At 43.9% G+C, this 25170-nt stretch overlaps 1 protein-coding gene, 1 long non-coding RNA gene and 1 pseudogene across 4 annotated transcripts; 2 read left to right on the top strand and 1 right to left on the bottom strand.

Annotated features, from left to right (window-relative positions):
* Window positions 1-12870, top strand: part of LOC102012683 — a 44460-nt pseudogene extending 31590 nt beyond the window's left edge.
* Window positions 12871-16284: 3414 nt separating this feature from the next.
* On the bottom strand, window positions 16285-21969 carry LOC102013001 (putative spermatogenesis-associated protein 31D3). Of its 3 annotated transcripts, none has more exons than XM_013507542.1 (4): window positions 21556-21969; window positions 20738-20789; window positions 20102-20162; window positions 16285-19824 (listed from the first exon to the last, which is right to left on the bottom strand). In XM_013507542.1, the coding sequence occupies exons 1-4, from the start codon at window positions 21733-21735 to the stop codon at window positions 16338-16340; spliced, it is 3780 nt and encodes a 1259-aa protein (XP_013362996.1). In that variant the 5' UTR covers window positions 21736-21969; the 3' UTR covers window positions 16285-16337. The 3 variants fall into 3 exon arrangements, with proteins under 3 accessions (XP_013362996.1, XP_013362997.1, XP_013362998.1); XM_013507543.1 differs by lacking the exon at window positions 21556-21969 and adding an exon at window positions 21025-21219; XM_013507544.1 differs by lacking the exons at window positions 20738-20789; window positions 21556-21969 and adding an exon at window positions 20650-20683.
* On the top strand, window positions 21270-24307 carry LOC106147222. Its single transcript, XR_001231995.1, has 2 exons — window positions 21270-21346; window positions 23814-24307. It is a non-coding gene; the product is annotated as an uncharacterized LOC106147222 (long non-coding RNA).
* Window positions 24308-25170: the final 863 nt, after the last annotated feature.

Here is a 25170-nt window from a genome sequence, read left to right on the forward strand (position 1 = left end):
ATCCATAATATATATTATTATATAATTGTATTATATATTGTATATATTGCAATATTATAATATATTCTAATATATTACAACCATAATCAGATGGTTGTAGTTTCAATGATTTGTTTCTGTGTTCTCTATTCCACTTCTTTATTCTACATGTCTATTTTTGTCAGTACCATTTTGTTTTGTTTCCTATGGCTTTGTGGTATAATTTGAAATCAGATTCAGAACACAAATATCACATGTTCTCCATAATAATTTAATCTTTCAAAAGATGATATGAAGGTACAAGGAAAACTATTAGACAAGACGAAGGGAATAAGAGAACAGGGTGTACAAGAAGGAAATGGAAGATGGATATGATCAAAATATAATATTTGAATTGAAATCCAGTATTTTACAAAACTGATAGGCACTATTAAAAATGTACTTTAAAAATATGTATCAGGGTATTGATATTCTTGCTAGTATTAAAAAGAGATTATTCTTATCAGATAGCGTATTATCCTAAAAACTAGGAGAATTTTTTCAACAAAACTGGATTATTTAATTGCAGAATTTTTCTTTCCTGTAAGTGCTGGGCCACAACCAAACCCATCCTGATTTAGAGAACAGTATTCTCTTTAGCATCATTAATGTCTGATGAATACAGTTTAAATTAGATTTAGCAGTGCCTTATTTTGAATAATACTTGTACTTAGTTCCTCCATGAAAAGTTTCATGATTTTTCCCCATATACTTTTTCTCTAAAGTCCCTATAGGCTTCTCTACATGTTGTAAAACAAGGTGTCATTTTTATGAGCATATATTTTCCATACATAATAGGCATGTTCAATGTGCAGGCTTGATACATGCATATACCTTGGTCATTTTCAATCCTTTTGTGCCCACTTCCTATGTCACCTCTACCTCCAATCTCCTTTCCTATCCCTAAAAGTCTGCCTTCTTGTTTCCTACCATATTTCCTCTAATTTATTCATATATTTATATACTTTATATATTTATATTTTGTTTCTCACTAAGAGAAACCAAGTGATATTTAATTTTCTGACTTATTTCACTTAGCATTATGGTCTTTAGTTTGATCTATTTTCCTATAAATGACATGATTTTATTCCTCTTTATGACTGAGTAATATTTCATTGTTTATGTATACCACATCTATTATCCATTTATCTGTTAATGGGAGAAATTAAAAAGATCAAAGAGGAAGTTAATGAAATTAGAACAAAAAATACAAAGAATTTTGAATCAAAGAATTTGTTGGTTTTGAAAAGATAAAAAGATTTTTAAACTTTAGCTAACCTTATTGAGAGAGAGAGGCAGAAGACTCAATTAGAACTTAAAAAGTTGAGGAGCTGGGGATTTAGCTCAGCGGCACAGTGCCTGCCTGGCAAGCGCAAGGTCGTGAGTTTGATTCCTGGTACCAGAAAAAAAAAAAAAAAAACCTTAAAAAGTTGAAACTACAACTGAAATCCAGAGAATTAGTGGAAATTATTTTGAAAATTTATATTTCAATAATTAAAATACACTAGAAAAAAATGGATAAATTCTTAACCATATATGACTACCAAAGTTGAACCAAGAAGATGTAACAACCATGAACAGACCAATAACAAGCAATGATATTGCTGCAGTAGTTAAAACTCTACCAACCAAGAAAATCTCATGACACAGTGGGCTTACCACTGAATTTTACCAGAACTTTTGAGAAGAACTATGCCAATACTTCTTAAATTTTCTGTGAAAAAGAATTGTTTTCACACTCATTCCATGAAGCCAGCATTAACCTGATACCAAAGCAGGATAAGGGCTCCACAAAAAAAGAAAACCACTGGCCAGTGTCCTTCATGAACACGGATGCAAAAATAATAAGATAGCTGGCTAAGGTAGGAGGATCATTGCAAGTTCAAGGCCAGCCTGGGCTAGATAATTATCTCAAAAAATAATAACAATAATAATATGATACTGTCAAATATAATTCAATAATTTATGAAAAAGATCATACATTATGACCAAGTCAGCTTCATCCCAGGTATGCAAGGATAGTTTATAATACACAAATCAATAGATGAATACAACATATAAATGGAATCAAAGATAAAAGTCACATGATTAGCTCAATAGATGCAGAAAAGAATTTCCACAAAGCCTACTATCAGCTCATGATTAAAAACCCTAATGAAAATAGGTATAGAAGAACCTTACCTCAAACTGATAAAAGCCATATATGACCCACTGCCAACATTATCCTGAATGGGAAAAAACAAAATATTTCCTCTAAAATCAGAAACAAGACAAGGGTTTTCACACTTACTACTCATGTTCAGTGTAGTATTTGAAACTTTAATAGTACAATCAAGCAAGAGAAAGGAAAGGAATGCAAGTGGGGCACTCGGGAGGCTGAGGCAGGAGATCATTGCAAGTTCAAGGCCAGCCTGGGCTACAAAGTGAGCTCAAGGCCAGCCTGAACTGCATAGCAAGACCCTGTCTCAAAAAGACAAAAAAAAAAAAAAAAAAAAAAAAAAGGAATGCAAGTAGGAAAGGAAGAAGCAAAACTATATTTGCAGATTATATGACTTTTTTCCATAAAAGATGCCCCCAAGAAAATTCCACTAGAAGACTTTTAGAACCAATAAATTCAGGAAAGTGACAGGATACAAATCAACACACACACACACACACACACACCAATTCCTTTACAACAGTGATGACCTCACTGAGAAAGAAATCATGAAAACAATTCTGTTCATAATAGGTTTGAGGTAGGAGAGTAGGGTGTGGCAAAGCTGGCTGGAGAAGCAGGCATGACCTGTTAATTACAAGGTTCCTGACACATGTACAAAATAGTTCCCAAAGCCCTGCATGTGGATTTCTGGCGAGAACTCAAGGAGGTTTTCAATAGGCTGGCCTAGACCTGACATCAGCTTGAGGCATGGGATCTCAGCACCACCTCTCTGGACCCAGATGTAGAAGTTCTCATGGGTTTCCTTGAGATTTGGAAAGAATACAGTGAGAAGAAGCCGTGAAGAGCTTGCTATCATGATTTCTCACAGTAGCCCACACTGTATTTCCCAGATGTAGCATGTAATTTTATGTTTTCTTTTACCTTCTTTTTCTCTTGATCTGCCCAGGTTTGCTCTGCAGAGCTGGTTTCTTCCTTCCCCTTCACCCCTCACTTTTCACAAACTTTTGGTACCATTCTTAGCTTGTCTTGTCCAGTTCTTTGTTCAAGATGAGAAGAACCTGGAACCTAACTCCAGAAGGGGAGGCAAGCAACCCAGAGCCACTTTTAGAAGCAAGCTACCCAAAAACAATTTGGCATAGCCAGCCAGGAGGAAAGCTCAGGTACCAGAGTCCAAGGTAAGGCCCATGTGGGCACACTTTTTGTTTCTTTCCAGAATGCCATGAGGTTTCTTTTCTCCTCTCCTTTACTGTAGCCCATAGGCCAGAGATGCAGGGGACTGTTCTAAGGTGTGCAGGGAGCTGTTTGCTGCTTTTCTAGCCAAGAGGGATGGGGAAAGGGAATGTTGGCTTTTGTCTTTCTTTATAGCTAGCTGGTACACCTTGTGGTCTGCGCATTGTTATGTATTTTGCTAAATTAGCCTGATCTCTGTGTACCCTAGTGTGTAAATAGCTTTTTTCTTGGTTTGCATTTTGGTAGGGAGTGCCACCACATTACCTTTCTGTTGGCCTGTTTGGGGCACCCAATGGAGATTTTCACAGGTGAGGTCCCATCATTAAAGAAAGCATCTGTACAAAACATTGGCAACAGCAGGCGGCATGGAGCAGAGTAGAGAGCCAGAGCAAGAGAAAGAGCCACCTACGTCTTTAGTGTATAATTCTTATAGAGGTTGTTATCTCATATTTATATTCTTGTATAGTGTCATAACCAGGACATGCATGTTTACCTGTGCTAAGTCATGGTTACATAGCTGTATCCCACCGTGCACCTGTGCTGGATAAGCAGAGCCTTGTCCTCAGGTGTCCTTAGATGCCCCTAAGCTTTGAAGCAATCTGAGAGATTCTCCACACTTGGCATATAGCCAGCAGCCATACTGACTTACCACACGGCCATCTGCCATTTGGTGTTCTTGCATAACTATGCATAACTTTTATGTGGGCATGCATCATCAGCTGCCACCATCTTTTTTTTCTCTATCTCTGCCATTTTGTCTTGTTGCATGAGTACATATAACTTTTACATGGGCATGTGTCACCTGCCTCCACAATCTTTTTTTTCCCTGCTACCTCCTTTTTTCTCCCTCTTTACTTTCTTTGAATAGCTGCCTGTATCAGTCAGGGTTTTACTAGAGAAACAGATATAACATAAGATATACAAATATATAAGAAATTACAAGATTGGCTTACAATGGTCAGCCACAGAGTTGGATGAGGAAGCGTGCAGAGGATATCTGCACACTGCAGACCGAAGGATTCAGTCCAGCATTCTATGCAAGTCCATATCAGGAAGCTGATGGGTCTGCAACAGAGGCTGATGAGTCTACACTGGAAGGCTGGAGAATCCAAAGAGAAAGCTGAACAGTCTCCACTAGAAGCCAAGAGACGGTGTCCAAGCTGAAGGTGAAGACTGGAGCTCCTCCAAAGAATGGAGCCAAAGCCATTCTCAGCAACAACAAGGTCCCATGCTCCTTGGGGGATGAAAATAGCCAAGTTCATCAGGAAAGCCAGAATGACAAGCTTCTCCAAGAAAACCAGCAGCTCCTTACAGCTTCTCTCTGCTTCCAACAGACTCCCAACAGCTTCTACCTACTCCTAACAGCCTAACTTCTGCTCCAGTTCTGCTTCTTATGCTGCTGGCAACAGTCCTCAGGTGGGCCTTCCACACCCAGCACCACGCTTACTCAGTTCAGCTTGGTGTTATAGGTTTCAGGTTTTCAGTGCAGAAGAAGAGGCAAACAAAGGAGATGGAAAAAGGCCTTTACTCCAGACATGCAGAGGAGAGGAGAGAACCGCATGCAGCTCAGGGCTCCTCGAGGTGGACAAAGGAGGCTGGGGGTTTATGAGGACTCTGGCTAGAAGCTGACTGGGGCTTCCCTCATGCATGTGGAAAGGGTAACAGGAAGTTGTATTCAGGGCTGAGGGGAGAAGGGGGAAGTGGTCATTTGGAAGATAGGCTGTTGTTTTTGGGCTTCAGCCATGTTAGACCACCACCGTAATGATTCAGCAATTCATACTCGGGGAGGAACCTATTAATAAGTTGACACCAGTTGTCAATCCACCACACCGGCCTTATATTTTAAACAGCATATGGGCTTATGGAAAACCAGAGAGATGAAATTTTTTCTTTTTTTCCCCCACAAAAAGGAAAAACTGTATAATCCCTTTAAGAACTCATGAAGGGGGCTGGGGATTTAGCTCAGCGTCAAAGCACCTGCCTGGCAAGTGCAAGGTCGTGAGTTCAGTTCCCGGTACCGGAGAAAAGCCAAAAACAAAACAAAACAAAAAAAGAACTCATGAAGACTTTTCTGATATAAAACTTTTTTGCAGGGTCGGGGGTATGCTACAAACACACCACAAGTCCTGAGCAAATGCAGGTGCTCACAACTGGGTGAATGCAGATCTCCTGTGGGCAACACCAGAGAGGTCTGCTCCCATCCCAGCAGGGCATGACCATCTTACCTTGCCTTACCTTGGTTATGGGGGAGAAATGAAAAAAAAATTGTCCACTTTAAAATGCCCAAGGCTGTTGCCAGGACTGAGCACCTGCAACACTGTGCCCTCTGGCCCAAGAGCTGCCTGCAGCAATCACCACCAGGCTTGTGTGCTTCCCTGTTTAAATGCAGACAAATAAGGGCTGATGCCTGAGGCCTGAACAAAGCAATATTTTAACACTTAAAAATTTTACTAAAGTAAATGTAAGTGTATAAAAACAGCCGTCCCCATTCTTAGTACTTTTTCTATCAGAGTAAATGCAAGAGATGTTTTCCCACATGTTTTAAATAAAGTTGGACCTTCAAGGGCTCTGATGAGGTGGTTAAAAGAATTTTGCTTGGGAAAGCTCTGCTATTACCTCACAGGAGTTTGGACTAGGCAAGGCCCACAGATGGCTCAGCCCCCTTCTCTCTAATGAGTTAATGGGACCAAACGTGGAGACAAAACCACCAAGATGGTGGGGGGGGGTGCTTCCTTCTGTACCCTTCTGTGGTAAATGATGCCTGCATCACTGTAAGATTCAAAATAGAGACATTTACCCAGGTTTTGTAACGTCTCCCAAGGTGCACCCTGTGGACTTCGGGTCTCGCCTTATGCATGGGATTCCTCCTTAAGGAGCACAGCCCTAGCTGTCACCTTGTCTCTACAGGTCCCACAACAAGCAGAGAGGAGATCTGTTGGATCTCACCACCACACAGATTTCACTAACATCGCCACTAGTCCATGTTCTCGCTGGGTGGGAAATGTTTGATCCTGACAATCTAAACGAAAAGCAACTTATCTATTATTGCAATACAGTTTGGGTCCAGTCTGAAGTGGGTTATGGTGAGATATGGGTCTAGGATGGTGCTTTCAGTTATGAGACTATTCTGCTGTTACAGCATTTCTGCTTAAAATGTACAAGCTGGAATGCAAAGCCTTATGTTCATGCTTCAGTGACTCTCTACCAAAGAGAATGCTCAGGAACTATGGTGTTTAGAGTGACCCTTGTGGAAGAGAAAGATATTCTGGATGACCCCATCCTAAGACCCACACTTGTCTCCCAGGGGGATGTGGATCTCTCTAGTCTGTCTGATGATATTGGGAATTCTCCTCAAATTCCTCCTTAAACCTGCAAGCCAATAAACCAACTCCATGCCCTCCAAGCAGTTCAGGAACTCCACTAGAGCCTGGTGCTCCAGGGGAACCCAGTGTTCCTCAGTCCCCCTTGCCTGCTTCTCAGACAGCTTTTAAACCCCACAGGTAGAACCCGAACTGATCCTTCTTTCTACTCTAATTCACAACTTGCCTTGCCCCTAAGAAACGTCCCAGGAATGGAAGAAAATACTTGAGTTCAGGTCCTTTTTTCAGTTGTAGATGTCCAAGTGTGAAGAATGACTAGGTGAACTATTCAGAGGACCCTAGTAAGTGTGCAGATAGGTTTCAAATTTTCATCCTTTTTTTGACTTACCATGGCAAATGTTCAATTCATCTTGGCCATTTGCTTTACTCCAGGTGAAAGACAAAGAATCCTACAAGAGGCTGGAAAATACCGATGGGTAACATGCCTGAAAAGGGGAAGGAAACCACCCTGGAGAAGTTATTCTCCCTCAAACAGAGGCAAACTGGGAATGTCATACTAGTCCTGGACTAGAAATGATGTCCAGTATGCCAACTGGTCTTATCATGGGGATGAAAAGGTGCTTTAAAAAGTTGTTAGTTAAGATAAAGTGAGTAGGGTCTCATAAGATGCAGAAGAAAATCCAGGTTTGTTTTATAACCAATTAGCAGAGGCCTTCAGCAAGAATACTAATATAGATCCATTTTCCAGAGACGGAGAGGCACAAATGATGTATCATTTCATCTGTCAGTCAGCCCCAGATGTTTGACTTAAGCTACAAAAACTTCAGATGTGATCACAGACCACTATGGCCCAATTGCTGGACACAGCCTCTTCTGTGTCCAACAATCAGGACCTGCAGGAGAGACAACAGAGAAAGGCTAGGATTATGGCTGTCACAGTTGGTAATGCTTTAATCCACCCAGATACTAGGAAACACCCAGAACAACTGAGGAAAGGGTTCCCGTCTCCAGTGCAAGAGTACTGGACACTGGGAAAGAGATTGCGCCAAGCCTCCACCGGGGCCCTGCTCTGCACGTGAGACAGCTGATGTCCCTGGCCTGTGGCACGGGAGGTCTGACTGTCCCCGCTCCCAGAGAGGGGCTAGGCCAGAAGCCTCATTGCCTGCTCTGATGACTGAAGAGGCCTAAGGGAAGCTGCAATGCCTCTTTCCATGGATGTACCTTCTCTTCCAAGAAACACTGGGGACACTTAGACGTCATGGGTGAGCCAATTCAACTGCTTATTGATACCAGGGAAGCTTATTCTGTTTTGATTTCCTGCTCTGGAAAACTCTTCTCTAGGTCTATAGCCATAGTTGGGACCAAGGGAGCCCTTTTACTCCTGACCTAAGGTATTACTTTAAAGGCTAAGTGTTTAAACGAGTTTGTAAGCGTCCCATAGTGGCCTGCTCCCTTTCTAGGTAGAGACTTATTAACAAAATTAGGGGCAATTCTCAAATTCTGGCTAAGGACAAAACAGATTTTACTTGCTGAGACTACACCAGGTCTCCCTGACCAAATTGAATGAATGGAGCCTGCTGCATGTTATAATGGAATGCTGGGTAGGGCAAATTCTGCTATGCCAGGAGTTATAAGACTAAAAGACCCCAGCTGATTTCCTAACCCAAAGCAGTATCCAGTCAAGAAAGAGGCATGTAAAGGGTCTCTGGACAAGTTTCCAGCCTCTCATGGACAAGTTTCTCAAATATGGCCTTCTGAAGCCTCACAGTCCCCTTGCAATACTCCCATTCTCCCTATAGTAAAACCCCTCCAGAGAATATCAGATGGTACAAGACCTCTGCCTCTTTAGCAAGGCTGTCATTCCAGTCCATCCTCTAGTGGCAGAGCCATACATAATACTCTCCCAAATTCCAGGGGACATCAATTGCTTCTCAATCTTACATTTAAAAGATGCATTCTTCTCTATCCCCCTACATCCAGACTCTCAGTATCTATTTGCCTTTGAATAGGAAAATCCCATTTCAAGAAAAAAAAAAGCAATATACTTAAATAGTTCTCCTACAGGGGTTTATAGACAGTCCTCACCTTTCTGCTTGAGCACTAGAAAAAGACTTGAAGAATTTAAAGCTTAAACAAAAACCCCTCCTAGAGAATGTAGGTGACATTCTGGTTTGTAGTACATCTCAGAAATTATATAACAATAACCCTATACAGACTTTCAAATTTCTAGCTAAAGAAGGATATGAAGTCTCAAAAGAAAATACCTGGGATATATTCTTATACCTGGTGAACAATAGCTGTCTAGAGACCCTAACCAGGGTGTCTGTGATTTGGGGGCCCCAGCCACTAAGTGACAGCTTTGCTCCTTCCTGGGGATTGTGGCTACCTAATTTTGGACTAATGGCAAAGCCTTTATATGAGGCTGTCAAGGGCCCTGAGTCTGTGACCCTTGAATGGACAAAAGTGAGTGACAGTGCCCTAGGGAATAAAACATGCCCTTGCTCAGGCTCTAGCACTGGGAGTACCTTACTTAAGAAGAGAGGAATTGCTTTGGAAGTCTTGACCCCAAATGCTAGGGCAAGAACCCTGTCCAGTGGCATACTTTTCAAATGCCTGAGAGCAATAGCAGCTACAGCTGTACTAACAGAAGAAGCTGCAAAGTTAACTTTGTGACAGAGACTAAAAGTCCTGACTCCCCATCAGGTCAGAGCTATTCTGGAGACTAAGGATTATTTTTGGTTAACAGGAGAATGGCTTACTATTGGGCCCTGCTCTTAGATACCCCTGAGAGTGTGATAAAAACTTATACTCTTAACCCTGCTTCTTTGATGCCTACAGGCACAGAAGTTAGCCACTTTTGTGAACAAATCATCTCACAGACCAATACAAATAGACAAGACATCAGTGATCTGTCCTGCCGAGCCCCTGAAGAAGTATGATTCACTGATGGAAGTAGCTTTGTCCACGAAGGACACTGAAGGGCAGGGTATGCAGTTTTCACCTTATAGCAGGTCACTGAAGCTAAATCTCTTCCTCCAGGAACCTCTGTTTAAAAGTCAGAGCTAATGGCTCTTACTCAGGCACTGATATTAGGAAACAAAAGGTTAAATATCTATGCAGACCCCAAGTGTGCCTTTCTGATACTACGTGCTCATGCACCCATCTGGAAGGAAAGAGGCTTACTGATGAATAAACAATCATCTATCAAGCATAAGCAGCAGATTCTACAACTCCTAGAGGCAGTGTATCTTCCTAAGTAGGTCTCAGTCATGCACTGCAAGGGCCACCAGAGAGACATATCTGAAGTCTCTTTGGGAAATCAAAGATTGACAGGGAAGCAAAAAGGGCAGCCTTACAGCCCCTAAGACCCTAGCCTTATTCCTGGTTCCCGAGGAATCATTACAACCAGACTATATTCCTCCAACCAGACCCTAAAGTGAGCTCTGGCAAAACTTTGCCAAGAGGTATCTGAGTCCTGTCTCCAATTGCTGCCAGTAGCACTCATGGGTATTCATAACATGCTCAAAATTGGGCTAAGTTTGAGCCCATTTTAAATGTTATGTAGCAGGCCATTTTTATCCTCTGATAGTAGACCCAAAGACTATGAGACCTTTTACAATATCTCATTAATCTCTGCCAAGTAACAGGCCCAAAAGTATGGGAACGAAGTCCTTCCAGCTCCTGGCCCAAGGAGGACCACTTACTGTCCATCCTGGAGACCAAGTGCTTGTGAAAAGGGAACACCTACTGACTAGTTACACCCAGAGTGGAAAGGCTCCTTCTCAGTAATCCTTGCCACACTCACTGCACTAAAGGTGGTGAAGACAGATAATTAGATTCATCTTTCTAGAATAAAGCCAGCTCTACCTGAACTATCTGAAGAACAAGATCACCCAAGCTACTCCTGTGAGTCTTTGGAAGACTTGACATTTCTCTTCAAAAAGCAAGACTCCAGTGTTGCTGCAGGATATGTGGAAATCTGACCTGCTCCTTGTGTTTGGGCTAATAATGAAGGTCAATGGTCTTTACTCTTTTCTCATTGTTCCCTGACAGGTTTTCCTTTCTTCAACCCAGCCCGTGAGCCACAGCACCCAAGGTAGTTGGAGAGCACATAATCCCCAGTAGGCAGGGTCTACAGCCCCTTCCAGCTGGAAGAAGCTATAGAAGACAGAGACCTCCACTCCCTCGGCACCCCATAAAGAATTATAGGGATTTGTGTGTCTCAAGAGGAAATATGAGAGTAGGGCGTGGCAAAGCTGGCTGCAGAAGTGGGCATGACCTGTTAATTACAAGGTTCCAGACACATGCGCAGAACAGTTCCCAAAGCCTTGCATGTGGACTTGTTAGGAGAACTTGAGGAGATGGACATCAGCCTGAGGCATGGGATCTCAGCACTGCCTTCTCAGGACCTGGATGTAGAAGTTGTCATGGGTTTCCTTGAGATTTAAACGGTATAAAAAGATACACTGACACCATGAAGGCTTTGCTATCGTAACTTTTAATTTTGCTTTTACTTTTTCTTTTGCTCTGCCCTGGTTTGGTCTACATAGCTGGTTTCTTCCTTCCCCTTCACCCCTCACTTTTCACAAAATTTTGGGACCATTTTTAGCTTGTCTCATCCAATTCTTTGTATGAGATGAGAAGAACCTGAAATCTAACTCCAGAAGGAGAGGCAAGCAACCTGGAACCCAGTAAATGCTATTTGCTGAGGCACTTTTGGAAGTAGGCTACCTGATAAAAGCTTCAAAAACTTTAAATGCCTAGGAATCAACCTAAGCAAGATGTCATTTTTGTGGATAGTATATACTGTGCTTGTTTTTCTCCCCTTGTGAGGCCGCCTTGTAACTGAGATACTCCCTAATGCTTCATTATGTGGTTTATACACAGTTAAACTTAGGTCCTGATGCTGCTCACCATGTTCCCTCACCTATGCATCTGCTGCAGCTCCAGACCACCCCATCCTTTCCTTTCCATATGATGATGGCTCACCTGCAGGGATACCACTTTCTTTGCTTGTCTTCTCCTGCATCCAAAATGTCCCCTTTATCTCTTCTCTAAACAAGGACCCCTTCCTTCCATCTATTCACCTTTCTCTTCAGAAAAATCTCTCTGTATAGCCTTGCAGTGCTGGTTTCAATTTTGTTTGCAGCAAATCTGGCCCTGATTTGCTGAAGTTTCTAAGACTTGCAAATATAGAAGCATTCATTAACATATGAGCAAGCTCCATCAGAAAATGTCCAGGTGAGATGGGGACCATAAAATGGACCACTGGCTAACAAAGACTGAGAAACTCTTTTAGAGTAAAGGAAGCTAAGACACATGAAAACTAAATGTAATATGAGATTCCAGACTGCATCCTCTGAAAAGGAATTTTTAAAAAGCACAAGTATACTACTGGATAAATTGACAAAAATGGAATATTAATGAGATTAGTCAAAAGTTTTATGCCAGCATTAAGTTCACTGATTAAGATAATTGAGTATATAACAAAACTTTTGTGTATTTTATTAATTCAGTTAATTTTATAAAATATTGGATTTCAATGTGGTATTTTCATACATGCCTATAAGATATTTTGGTCACATCCATCCTCCTATTACCTTCTTTAACATGTCCTTTCCCCTTCCTCCTTATTACTGCCCTCTTGTGTAATAATAGCGTCCTTTTTATTGTCATGTAATCTTTTTAAGATTGCATGTATTAGGGAAAACATGCAACAGTTGACTTACAGGTCTGGTTTATTTCATTTAAAATGATCCTGCCAAAAGTGTCTTAGTGTACAATGAAATATTCAAGAAAATAGTACATGATCTCTAACACGTACATGTACATAAATAACACATTCAGTAAAAAATGCACTTTTGTGTATGTGTGGACAGACATGGAGAGGAAGAAAAAAGATTGCAAAAATGTCAAAATATTAACAATAGGTAAATCTGGAAAAATGTATACTATTGCATAGCACTCGTACAACTTTTCAACAAGTTTCATTGAAAATACATTTCTAAATGGACTACTGTGTTGTACTGAGCTCTAATATTTGAAGTTTTTCATTTTATTCCCGCAGCTGCCCCCACCACACTCAACCCTCATGAGTGCTCAACACCAGCTTTGATCCTCTTTCACAATGCAAGCACCTAACATTGCAGCAGGGTTTTACTAAATCCTGGAAAATTCCTCCCCATTTTTTCTTAAGGACACACAATGTAGAAGAAAATGGCCAAGTCTCAAGGAACCACATTTACAGCAGGTAACACCGGCATTCTAGTTGCTGTCTCAGCGTCACTGGGTCACGTGTCTTCCAGAGGTTTGTGGGAGAAGGTGGTTTGCAGGTGCTCAGTCTGCTTTGCTACGTCGCTTACCTCTCCTCCACAGATTTTCATTTTCCAAAAATGTGTTCATCCTTTTTGTCATCATCTTTCCTATTCTTATCATCCTCAAGCACCATAATTTTTAAATCTTTTTTTAAGTTTTATTGGAACAGTTCACATAATATACATACAATTCCTCGAGTGTCTATAGTTCATAATTTTTAATATATTTTTAATAAAAAATATTTTTTTAATTTTTAATAGTTGTATATCTATCCCGAGGGGCCAGGTTCCTAATATCCCCTTCAAGGACCTGTCCGCAAGGGTGTAACTTCCACCAGACCCCTCCTCCTAATTTTCCCACCATCTCCTAAGACCACCACAGGCTGGTGCCCAGTCCTTTAACACATAATCTAGGTCTAAATGGTAATGGACAAATTATGAAAGAGTGATGGTCTTTGCCCTTTATAGCATAGTGTAAAAGATGGAGCACCCTACCTTGTGCAAGTTGAGATGAAGATACATGGGGAGTTACACAGTTCTATCTGCTCTAAATATGCTTAAACATTTTTGTAATAAAAAGCTTTTTGAAAGCAAAAATGCCAACTTGCTTGTGTGTGGAGAGGGAAAGGCTGCAGAGGATGACTGGCGAGGGCTGGTCTAGAAGTCAGATGTCCCTCCAGAAAGACATTTCAAGAATGTCATATGTTTCAGGTTGGGACCAGGAAAGAAATGAGGGAAAGAGGCCTCAATGTAGTTTTTCTGAAGGTTTATGTCAAGTTCTTATCTGATGGCTTCATTTTCCTTTGTGAATAGTGAGTCCAGGACAACATCTGAGCGAGTAAAGATAGCCTCATTCTGAGGAAAGTGCAGGGAGATTAAAATCTATGTGAGCAGTAACCTCAGTTCCATGAACTTTGCTCACTGAGAATAGGCACGGGATGATTATTGTGGAATAAGTGAATTATTTCCAGTTACTGCTGGTGCTGATCATGAATTTAGTTGACTTACAAGACTTAAGTAGTCCAATAGTGTGATTAGAAGACATTTGTAGAAAGACAAAGAGATGGGATTGTTACCAGATAGGATTGATGGAGAGTGAAATAGACATATTTGGACTTGAGCTTTTCTTCAAATGTTCGTTGGTTGCCTAAGAAAACTTGAAGGGAGAAAACTACAGACAGAACTAGGTGGGTAGATGAATGGAGAGTGACCTAGAGTTGAAACATGGCAAACTGCATGCACGCTGGGAGGATGGGAAGAAGTGCATGACCCCAATGGCACAGGGGTCCTGGTGATAACATACTAAGATGTGGCAGTGAGTGAACTAGAATGGCAGGAAAAAGCCCAAAGGTGCACAACTGAGAATTTAGAGGCCAGGTTATTGGCAACTCTGTCACCATAGACATTGGGTCCTCAACAATTCCTCACCTCTGCCGGCTTCTTGCCCTACAACTCTCCCATGTTTTGTCTTTTCCAGAGCCCTGGAGAGTCTGCTTTCTAACTACAACACTAAGCTTTAGATACTGCAGTCAGTGGCATGAACCTGGACAACAGCAGCTATGGTACAATGAGGGGGCTAGAGTGGACATATATTTTTCTGTTTTTATTTTGACACCCAGCATTAAGTTTTTCATGGAAAAACCACTTCTGGGAAACCTTCTGGGAAATTCAAACCATTTATTAGTCCCTGTATGTACAGAGTTCCTGCTGTGGTTTAGATCTAAAAGGTCCCACTAAACTCTCATGTGTGTATATGGTGATTGGATCAGGGGGCCCTGTATTCACCTGTGGACTGATGAGTTCAGCAGCTGAATGTGCTTTCAGGTGGTGGTCTGGCTGGATGTGAGCCATGACCTGGAGGGGTATGTTCTTGTCCCCTCTCTCTCTGCTTCCAGGCTGCCATGGGCTGAGTGATTTTCCTCCATCATGCCCTTCCACCACATGCTTTGGCCTTGGAGCCAGCCAGCTTTAGAATGAACCCAGTGAAACTGAGCCAAATAAGCTTCTCCTCCTTTAGCTTGTGGGTGTCAGGCATTATTCTCAACAGTGGGAAAGAGACAAATATAGTTGCCATCCCAAAAGACCACTGTTTCTACAGTAGGTATGTGTCAGTCTTGGCCAGAGAGTGCTTGGCATAGGCACATAGGAAATCCACAAATATCTGTATCCCTGGTGCTGGAACATGAGCTGCAAGTGATCTGGGAAAGACCTGCCATGACTCTCCGCCAATGCCATAAAGCTCAGAGTGGCATGTCCACTCTGATGGGCGAACTGCACACACAAGACCCTGCATGTTGTCATCAAGAACAGATGGAAGGCACTGAGTTCATCTTCACTAAAGGGAGAGAGGCTATGACTGATGACAGCCCTGCAAATATTTAGTGCTCAAAGAAAGCCCCATGTACACTTCTGCTGGTGGGACAGTGGGCTCTGTGGTCCTCTGATCAGCCTCAAGGAAGTGCTGACTGGATCATATCAGAAAATAGCAGGAGCAGTACCAGGTCATGAAATGTGGATGATGGAGCATAAACCTTTATTCTCCAGCAGGGTCATTCTTTCCCTGTGCATGTTTTCTTGCTGTCCTATCCTCTCTAGGATATCTTTTCCTTACTCCCAGCTTTATTTTACCTGGAGAGTAAAATGTCACCACCATTGACAGCTAGGTGAAAATGTCAGTCCAGGCAACCAAAAGAAATAACCAGGATAGGGAAAACACTTTCTTTAGGTGATTTACTGGAGGGTAAATCAATGGCAAGGCAAAACAAAGCATGTTTCTGAAACATTAGCACACACCTCACAGGAGACCCGACCCAACCCCTGGAATACCGAACAGGACCATCCCCCAAACACTAAGCAAGGTCACCCTCCTGTGTGAGCTGTGGTCACAGACAAAGGTCTCTGAAAATACCTAATCCACTCTATTCTCAAAACCTTACCTGTTTTGGACCCTCCCTGAGGTACAGAAGACCTGTCTTCCTCACTGCAATGAATGAGGAGGATGGTATGCGTGGCCACACGACGTCTTGGAGACTAAGCTAGGGGCAGGAAGCACAGCCATTTTCTCACAGGAGGCTCTTTTGGGGACGTGTGATATCTATTCAACAAGAGTTCCAGGGAACTGGTCACCTTTTAGAAGCCAAAGGGGCAACTGGGGGGAACTATATTTATCCCTTTCCACAAGCTCCATCCCTAATTACCTGAAACCTGTGTTCCCCACAGAGCACACAAAAAGATATCACTTTTTTAGGACATTTATTGGGGGCCATCCATATTTTCAACACAGAAGGAATTATTTTAGGGGAACAAAATATCCTTCCTGCAAATTCTAGTAAAAGACTTTTGCCAAGGTTGTGGCAACTTTCTAGTCTTTGGTGTTCTCAATAAAGCCAGTTCCCCCTCTAACTGGGCCCTTTCTGTGCCAAGGGCAATCAGGAGCTGGCCTTTTTGAGGGGCTTTCTTGGCCTCTGGTTTCACACTAGGACAAATCCATTTGAAAAAGTGTTTCATCTTGTTTCTGAAGAGATTTTCAGGAGGGGGCTCTCCTCTCGGTGACAGGGCTTGGGAAGATTTGCCCCCGAGAGTCTTTTCTAGTGTCCTGTCTCGGTCTGGACGGCGTCTTCTGTGCTGGTGTGTGTCGAGCCTGGCATCCCCTCCACTGAGGTCTCCTGTTTTGAGTGTCAAAGGACGCTCTCTTTTTGATTCTGGAGGGAATTTCCTGTCTTGGTGTTTGCATAAGACTTGTTTAGGGAACCAGGGCGCTTGCTGCTGCTCCAGGTGGGATTTTGTGATGTCCAAGTGAGCATGCATCACCTGGGAAACCGTCATGTCCCCACCGGAGGCACTCTGGTCATGATGGAGTAAGGTCTGGGTTTTCAAGTTCTTGGAGGCAAGAGACACATTAGTGGGAGGGCCCTGAGACTGGCTCTTCTTCCTGCTCTCTACATTAAACTTCAGCTCATTAAGTAGACGATTTCCAGATTTTGATGATTTAAAGTCTTGGGAACATGCTGTTCTTGGAAGGGGCCTTTTGGTGATCAGGGAAGTTTCTCTTTTACTGGCATTTACACCTCTCCTTAGAATGAGCCCTGACTTGCCAGTTGACGAGATGTTACTAGTCTGTGACTGAAGATCACTCAGCTCCTCTGCTTTAACTATCTCCCTGGACTTGTCACACTTGGGTAAATATTCTAACTGCTTTGTTACTGTGCTCTGCAGCCTCCCTTTGTCACTGCAGGAACGCATTCTCTTAGCACGTACTTCAGGTGCAGCCCCAGCCTGCCCTGTGGGTGGCTTTGGGTGGCGTCTCTTGTCTTGTAGGGTCTGCTTCTGACCCCCTGTGTCTGTGTTCCTGCGTGTGGGGAGCAGAGAGACCTGTGTGCCACGCTCCACTGTCCGCATGTTCTCTGTAAGCTCAGGGTTGGTGTAAGTTTTGGGTGACTGTCTCAGCGCCCTGTGTCCTTCCATGCCCGCATGTGAGGTAGCAGAGTGAGGAAGACCCACAACTGAATTTGTTTCCACTTTGTGTGCTTGCGAAGCATTAGAACTTCTTCTAAGGGTCTTGAAGACCCCCGTTTTAGAATCCAAGTCAGAAATATAGGTATCTGAGAAGGGAGATTTAGAATGAGAAAGAGCCGGGTGCAGGTCCTCCTTTATGTTGGAGATTTCTATGGATTCCTGGACTTTGTGAGGAAGGCCCCACATCATTCTCCTACGAAAAGTTAGAATATGCTCTTCCATCATCTTTTGTTTGCTGGAACTAAGGAAGGAAATATCTTGGGAGGTGTCCACGTAGCTGTCCTTACCCACCAGTGGTGTTCTATCTCTGCCTTTTATTTGGCTGGGAGATTTCTCAGGAAAGGGAAGGGTCAGGTTGATGGAATGCCATGATTTATTCACAGCATCAGGGATCTGGCCCTCATGAATTTCCTCAAACTTCTTACTTAAGTGTACTTTCAGGGCATTTTCAAGGTGTTTCTGGTGTACACTCACATTTGAGGACTCTGAATGTTCCCCCGCTTCACTTTCCAGGGCTTCCTCTGAGTAAGAGCCCTGAGCACTATCTGTGATCCTGTCATGGGCACTCAACAGGTTTTGGGGGCCACTCGCTGGGCTCTGACCCTCGTTATTCCCCACCCCTTCCTCTAAAGGCAGCACTTCTGAACTCCTCTCATAGACGGTTCCAGACTGGCTCAAGTCCTTGCTGCTCTGACCCTTATACAAAGAGATCCAAGAAAGCCCATAACTTTCTTTTGACTCAGAGGCCTGAGGGACCTGACTCCGGGGTTGCATCATGGATAGCGACTCAAGGACTCTTCGGGGCAGGCCCCAGCGGTGTTGAATGAGCCTCTTCCGAAGGTGGTGCTCTAGTTTCTTTCGCAGCTCACTGCTGCAGGGGAAATCTCCAGGTAAGATGGAAACTGGCATATGGGCCTTGGAGGCCTGGCGAATCAGTGAAAGCTTGGGAGCTGGAGGACAGAAGTCTTCCCGAGATCTTTGGACCACATAGGGTAGGCCCCACACACTCTCCTGTACTTTCTGCAGTACGTTACCTTCCAGATGTTGAATTTCAGCTGGTGTAAGGGACTGTATCTCACCCTGGGTGCCGTGAAAACACACTCCACAGCTTCTAGGCTGGCACTGAGTAGAAGGTAACAGACTTAAAGGTGGGGACTGACACTGGGCCTGGGTCTGCACAGGAAGGGTATCAGGGAAGTGAGATTGGGGCAGAATTTGGGACAAGGGTTGAGGTTGGGCCTCGGGCAAGGATAGAGGTGAAGGATGTGGAGGGACTGGAGATTCATGGGCTGTGGAGGTGCTGCAGATCGTATTAAAGCAAATAAAACTTGAAGAACAGTCGCCTGAGGCAGGTACAGTGGAGTTCAGTGACTCACTGTGTAGAGATGGAAGACCCCAGAAGAACTGGCTATATTTTTGCTCTAAATGATCCCCCAAGGTCTTAAGACCTGGGGGCTTCAGATGTGTGAGCAGCTCCTCTGGTTTGCCTTCACTGCTCCAAATAGGAAGGGGGCGTGCAGAATGCCACTGATCAGCAGATGACTCTGATCTTTTCCATGGAAAATTTAGTGGGGAATCTGGCTGATGTTGCTTTGGAAAAGATTCTGTTCCCTTTCCCTGACCTTTGCCCATCAGCAAATCACCTTTCTTTTTAATTTGTCTTTCCAGGAGGGCCCAGCTCTCAGGGCTGAGAAACTTGAGGTTTCCAGGCTCTACAAGATAACCTTCACTGTGATGAAGAGAGGCTTCCATGGGATAAAGGTGGTTAGTGGAGAACCTACCAGCACTGTCATTAACTGACGAGGTGCTTTTTGATTGAAGAATCAGTTTTCCTTCCTGAGTGCAGTATAGCAGGGAAGTGGGACAGGAAAGTGGCTCTGGTGGAGAATGGTCCACTGGGGATTTGGAGTCTAAGGGAGGAGTAGGCTCTGCATGCTGACAGTCACCCAGTGGCACAGGTGACAGTGAGTCTACAAAAGAGGTTACCAGGTTAGGTGGGAGAACAGAGGGCAGAGGTGGAGAAGGTTCAGGCACAGGGCCTGGAATTTGGTGTCCTGGAAGGACTGGTGAGATGGCAAAGGACTGTGTGCTTGATGAGTCAGAATCTGTGGAAGTCAAGTAGGTCGCAGTATGAGCAGCATCTTCCAGGGATGCCTGAAAGAACATTCGACTGACTTTAGCTGTTGTGGTGTTACAGATGTCACAGAGGGGGTCTGGACACAGCAGTTGTCGGAAGTGGATGATATCAGGATGCTGGTCCAGGGGGCTGCAGGAGATAGAAAGTACAAAGCTGTAGCCAGGACCAGCACAAGGGAAGGAAGGTCTGATGTCCTGAGGGGGTGGGGCTCTGACACTTTCTACTTCCTTTCCACTGCCACAGAGCCATGACATCACAAAGCACAGCCCTATGATGTCACAGCACTCCGTAGCTTCTCTCCAAGCCTCCATTCACATACTTGTGGCAACCTTGACCAGCACTGAATCCATGGGACTCATAGAACATGTAGGGAAAGGGAAGAGGAAAGAAGGAATTGGCTAGTTACCTTTTCACAAAGGAAAGCAGCTTCCTCCCCTCCTGTCTTTCTTTCAGGCTTGCTCTCCAACCTGGAAAACCAGGAAAAGGGGTGACATCTAGTGAAGGTCAAAATACAAGTGTCTCATAGCAGTCCATGCAGGAGGAACACTTAGGGCGTTAAAGTCGGAAATCCCAGTAATCAGTACACAAAGCCTACTGGCCAAGGGTAACATTGGGTGACCACATGTGTGTGTGTGCTTCTTCCAGTGTAATGCTTGAAATGACCATATAAAAACAGAAGTCAGGGTTTACCCCAGAGCTGAGTGTGAGTGTGTAGGAATGAAGCACTTTACCCACTTCAGGGACAGCAGGTGTGGCTCCCAGGTGACCTGAAATCAATCCTGGACAACTCACACGAGGGGCCTGTTCGGCAGCTCCCAGCCCTGCCAGGTCCAGCCCTGCATCACACCCACAGTGGGCAGAGCAGGCCTCTAAGAGGTGTCTCAGCTCTCACTCCTCCCTGGGGCCTCTCCTCTGAAGCCTCTGGACCCTGACAGACCATGTTTGACTACTAACCTCTCCAGAGCTCATGGACCTGGAACCTCATGGAAAGAACGGGATGGCTCATCCTTGAGGAGGTGAGGTCAGAGAGGAAGAAACATACCTTTAAGTGTTGTGCTTCTCCTCCTCCTCCTCCTCCTGCTTCTGTGCTGTAGCTGAGAACCAAAAGAAAAGAATGAAGGGCTGGGACTCATTTATCTCATCCCTCTCTCTAGTGGCTCAGACATTTATTAATCATTTAACTCTTATTTTAATTAAGAGAGCCCAAAAATCATTTGACTTTTTACTCATTTGTTCCTTTTACTAATTTTTAAAGATGGTTAGGTATTTTCAATTTTTCCATCTTTGAAAAACTCAAAGGGTGATTTCGTCTGGGAGATCAACACTTACTTTCTGCATCAGAAATCCTTTGTTCCAGGAGGGAATAGCAACTAAGATAACTGTGCTCCTTGTGGGGAACCTTGTGTCTTGGGGAGAGATCTCAGGCCCCAGGCTCTGCTCAGAGGCTCTGTGAGGTCAGTGCTGCTTTCCTCCTGATCAGCCCCCCAAGAAGACAGGCTTGGGGAAGGACCCCAGACAAGGGAATGGGACTGACAATCAAGCATCAGGACGGACTGTTCTTCTGCAGAGAACACACAATCTGTGAGCCAACCAGGGCCAGGGAATCACTGCTTGGGATCTTAGCCTGGAACCTTCTGCTGCACCCAGAGAGGTAGTGTGTGAGCTTCAGATGGAAATATTAGTCCTCCCTCATCTCCTCCCCTGGCCTGACCTCTTCTGCTAATGAGGGTTTCTCTGTCTTCTCTTCAGACCTCCCATCTCACTTGTCTCCTGAGTCAACAAAGCTCATTTACTAATGGGCAGAAAGAAATGGGAAACAACAGCAAAGAATCTCTCAGGGATTGATCTATGTGTCCTTACCTTTGGGATATCCTCTTGGTCCCAGAAGGTTGGTAAAAATGGTTTCAGCAACAGATAGCACAGGGGCAGAAGCAGCAACCCCACAGCACTCAGAAAGGTACTGTTGGGGTCTGCATCTAAGAAAGTTGAGCCATAGCTCAGCCATGGCTCCATATAGCTATTCAACAAAATAGAGAACATTCTCCATCTGAATCGCAAGGCTGCCTGAGGCAACTGAGTTCTGAGGGTGCAAGAGCTTGACTATATACTCCTGCCTGCATCACAGAGGATGGGAGTCACAAAGGGGGTTTGCAGGTGGGGGAGGGGACACCCGAGGAGAGTGTGCTCGGTGCCCCTCCCCCCCCCAGCACAGCAGACCCCTCTGGCCTATCTCACTTTTCCATTTCCCAACTTCACTCTTCCTTCACATCATGTGCTTACCTCCGAGGTGTTCTTTTTGTTCTATCTGTGACTCAGATTTAATCTGGGTCCCCCTTTACCATTGTGATATGGGAAAAAAAACTCCCAACCTATTAGATGTCAGATGTGCCAAATTCGGGGTTACATAACATGAAGCAATGAAGTCGCAAACCCAAGGAGGAAGTTAAGAGAGTTTATTGTACAAAAGGAGAAGAAAAATAGCGCCTAGATTTCAGGCGGGGGGGGGGCGCTGTTCCTGGGGGTCTACCAAGGCTCTTTGTCAGGGGTAATTTATACTGTTGCAGAATTTCCAGGAGAGACCAGGAGGGATTTTCAGGATGACTTTAATGGTGCACTGTCCCAGCCACGAGATATGCTCAAACTAGGCTGGGCTCCAAACTAAGGAGAGGCTGTCTTTTATACAATTTGTGATGTCAAGCAAGTAGAGATACAGAAGTGGAACAAAAGCAATTAGTCATCCTAGCAGCTAACCCTCTCTTAGCCTTCCAAGAAAACACATCCTATGCATCTCGGGATGTTAGGATGCTGTGGAGCTTGTTTTTAACTTTATCAGTGTTGGTTCCCAGCACTGGACTTCTAAAGGAGCAGATTCCCGTGAGTGAACTGCCTGAAGTGTCTCCCTTATCAGTGAGGAAAGCACAGGACCTCGTGAGAAAGTGCAAGTCCATGTTCCTGAGGGAGGGGCTACCCAAGGAGTTGCTCTCCCGAGCTGGGAAGATTTTACAGAGGGAGAGAAAGGCTAGGTTTCCAAGTTCTGCTTTAATACAGCAGTATTTCAATATGGGTACAACATGGGTCAAACTACAATCAACCTATAGGATTACAAGTGTAGTCACTTAGCTAATATTGACCCAATAGGAAAGTGAGGCATGTTGCAAGGGTACAGTACACGGAATGAACACAGGCATTTCTGGAAAGGGATGGGTCCAGATGTACTTGTCACCCACCTGGGCATCTAATGCCTCACTGGACCAGATGGTGCTAATCAATATAATCTCAAGCTAACATTTATCTCTAGGCACGCTTATATGTAACTTCCTCAAGGGCCACATCCCTCTCTGTCTATTAATTTCTATCTAATTTAGCTGTGCATACAAATTGGAACTCTTCACTTGGATCCCATCAATTGTACTGCCTCAGAAGTCTGGCTTAATACCCAGAATGTTCACCTGTACCTAGACCTAGTGAAACAAACAGTACAAAAGCTAAATGAACATGCTGCATACACAAAAACACACAGATCCTCTGACAAATCAGTATTTTCAAATCCAAGAATCAATCATTTCTTCCTTACAGTTCAACTCTTCATTTATTATTTTGATCCCACTTCTTCTAAGATGAAAACAGTCCCTGCCCTTCACATCAGTTTGATAAGAAATATATGATTCCCCAAAGCAGGGATAGGATACAGTGCTAAGCAATTGATCCCCTCAGTCCTTGTAGCAGGTGGGACCTCGTGTGTCGAAGCGTCAGGGTGGAACCTAGGCTTGTGCGGCCTCACTGACTGCCCTGTGGGACATGTAACTTGGTATTTTTCTATGAGGGTCTCGCCATGAACAAAAGTTGAGAAGATTTGCTCTATACAGTAACCCTGCAAATGTCCAAAATCAGCTGTCACAGTTATTCTGATTCCTCCCATCAGGTTCAAACAATCCCCAAATCCCACACACCACCCCTCTTCCTATCCCTCTCTTTCAAAAGTCTTTACCCTCCTACCAGCTGTCCTCTAAACTGTCCCCTGATGTCTCATGACTTTCTTAAACCACATCTACATCTAGCACTCTCACTTGGCCTCCTTGTGGATCAGAGCCTCCCAGCGAGGCAATGTCTCCTCTCAGTTATGCAGGAGCAGGGAACCTACCTAGAGGACAAAATCTGCCAAGAGGACAAAATCTGCCAAGAGGACAAAATCTGCCAAGACAGCCACTTCCTCTTCTCCTTGACAGGAAACTTCAGCTCAAGTTTTATTTTACAACTTTTTACTGGTTGTAAGGCAACTCAGACATCAGCAGGTCCCAGGCTCTGCCCTTAAGGATCTCGGCTAAGGAGGCTACAGAAACAAGTCCCATACCGTTCAAAAACCACATGCGAAGAGGAGAGGTCCAGCCCTGTCCCCCACATTTACTAACTGCAAAATGGCTGGAACACACACTCCTCGCCCAAGGCGTCCCTGCCTCTTTCCCCAGCTTTTCAATCTGAATTAAGGATTCTTCAATAAGATGGTCAAAGGTCAAGCTGTTCTCCTTTAACGTGATGTCACTGGCTGGATGTCCTTACATGTGTATGTGTACCTGGAGTTAAAACCCACAATAAATTCCAATAATGAAAGGAATTGTGCAGTTAAGAGTATTCACTTTGTACATTAAATGGTGGCAAATCTGGGAAGTAAAGAAAAGTTGTTTTCAGTGCTCTGTCACCTCTCTGGAAACTGCCTTTCCACTCTTAGCATCAGTGTCTTTATAGTTTCTCTCTATCGTCCTCTGAACTACATATGACTTGCAGTTGGGTCTAAGGAAATGATAAAGTTTAAAATGTCCTCTCTCCCAGAAATACATCTCACACATTTGTGTCTAGCTAAGCAGTAATGTAGGCATTGCATGCAGCCAGTGGGAGCTGGTGGAGGTGGTTTCTGGTGCTCTGGAGAAAATCACCACCCCATGGACTCTCCCAGGTGACCTGTGTCTGGTCCTGAATTTCCCCCTTCACTTGCTCATACTGTCCCCAAGGAGGAGGACTGTCCAAAGCTCTGCTAGAGAAATATGCAGCTGTGTGAGGATTCTCCATATAGGTAAGTCCTTAGTTTAGGGGTCCTGTGTTCTCAGTGTCCTGGGCTCTTTCCTGAATTCTCTCTCCCTCTCTTTCTGACTTGTGTCATGGGATGAACCACTTGGAAGAGGCTGTCTTCAGGATCCCCAGAAGGCTGAGGAAGATCAGAATCTGAGGTAAAATCTTAAAACAGTAACTGTAAGACCTCCTCTGCACATTTCACCTCTGCTGCATAGCACTTCTAGGACTATCACAAAACAGGACATCGCGGCTGCCCTCAGGCAAGTCATAGTGAGATGAGGCAAGGAAATAATGATCAGGAGGAAGGAGACAAGAAAAAGTGTAATATAAAAATTGTACTTTTAAAGAAAAACTGCAGCTTCAGGACACAAAAATTATTTAAATTTTTTTCCCCTCTCCTCTAGGAAA

Source organism: Chinchilla lanigera, unplaced genomic scaffold (genome assembly GCF_000276665.1).
Source record: "Chinchilla lanigera isolate Chin_1 unplaced genomic scaffold, ChiLan1.0 scaffold00129, whole genome shotgun sequence".
In the NCBI taxonomy this organism is placed as follows: domain Eukaryota; kingdom Metazoa; phylum Chordata; class Mammalia; order Rodentia; family Chinchillidae; genus Chinchilla; species Chinchilla lanigera.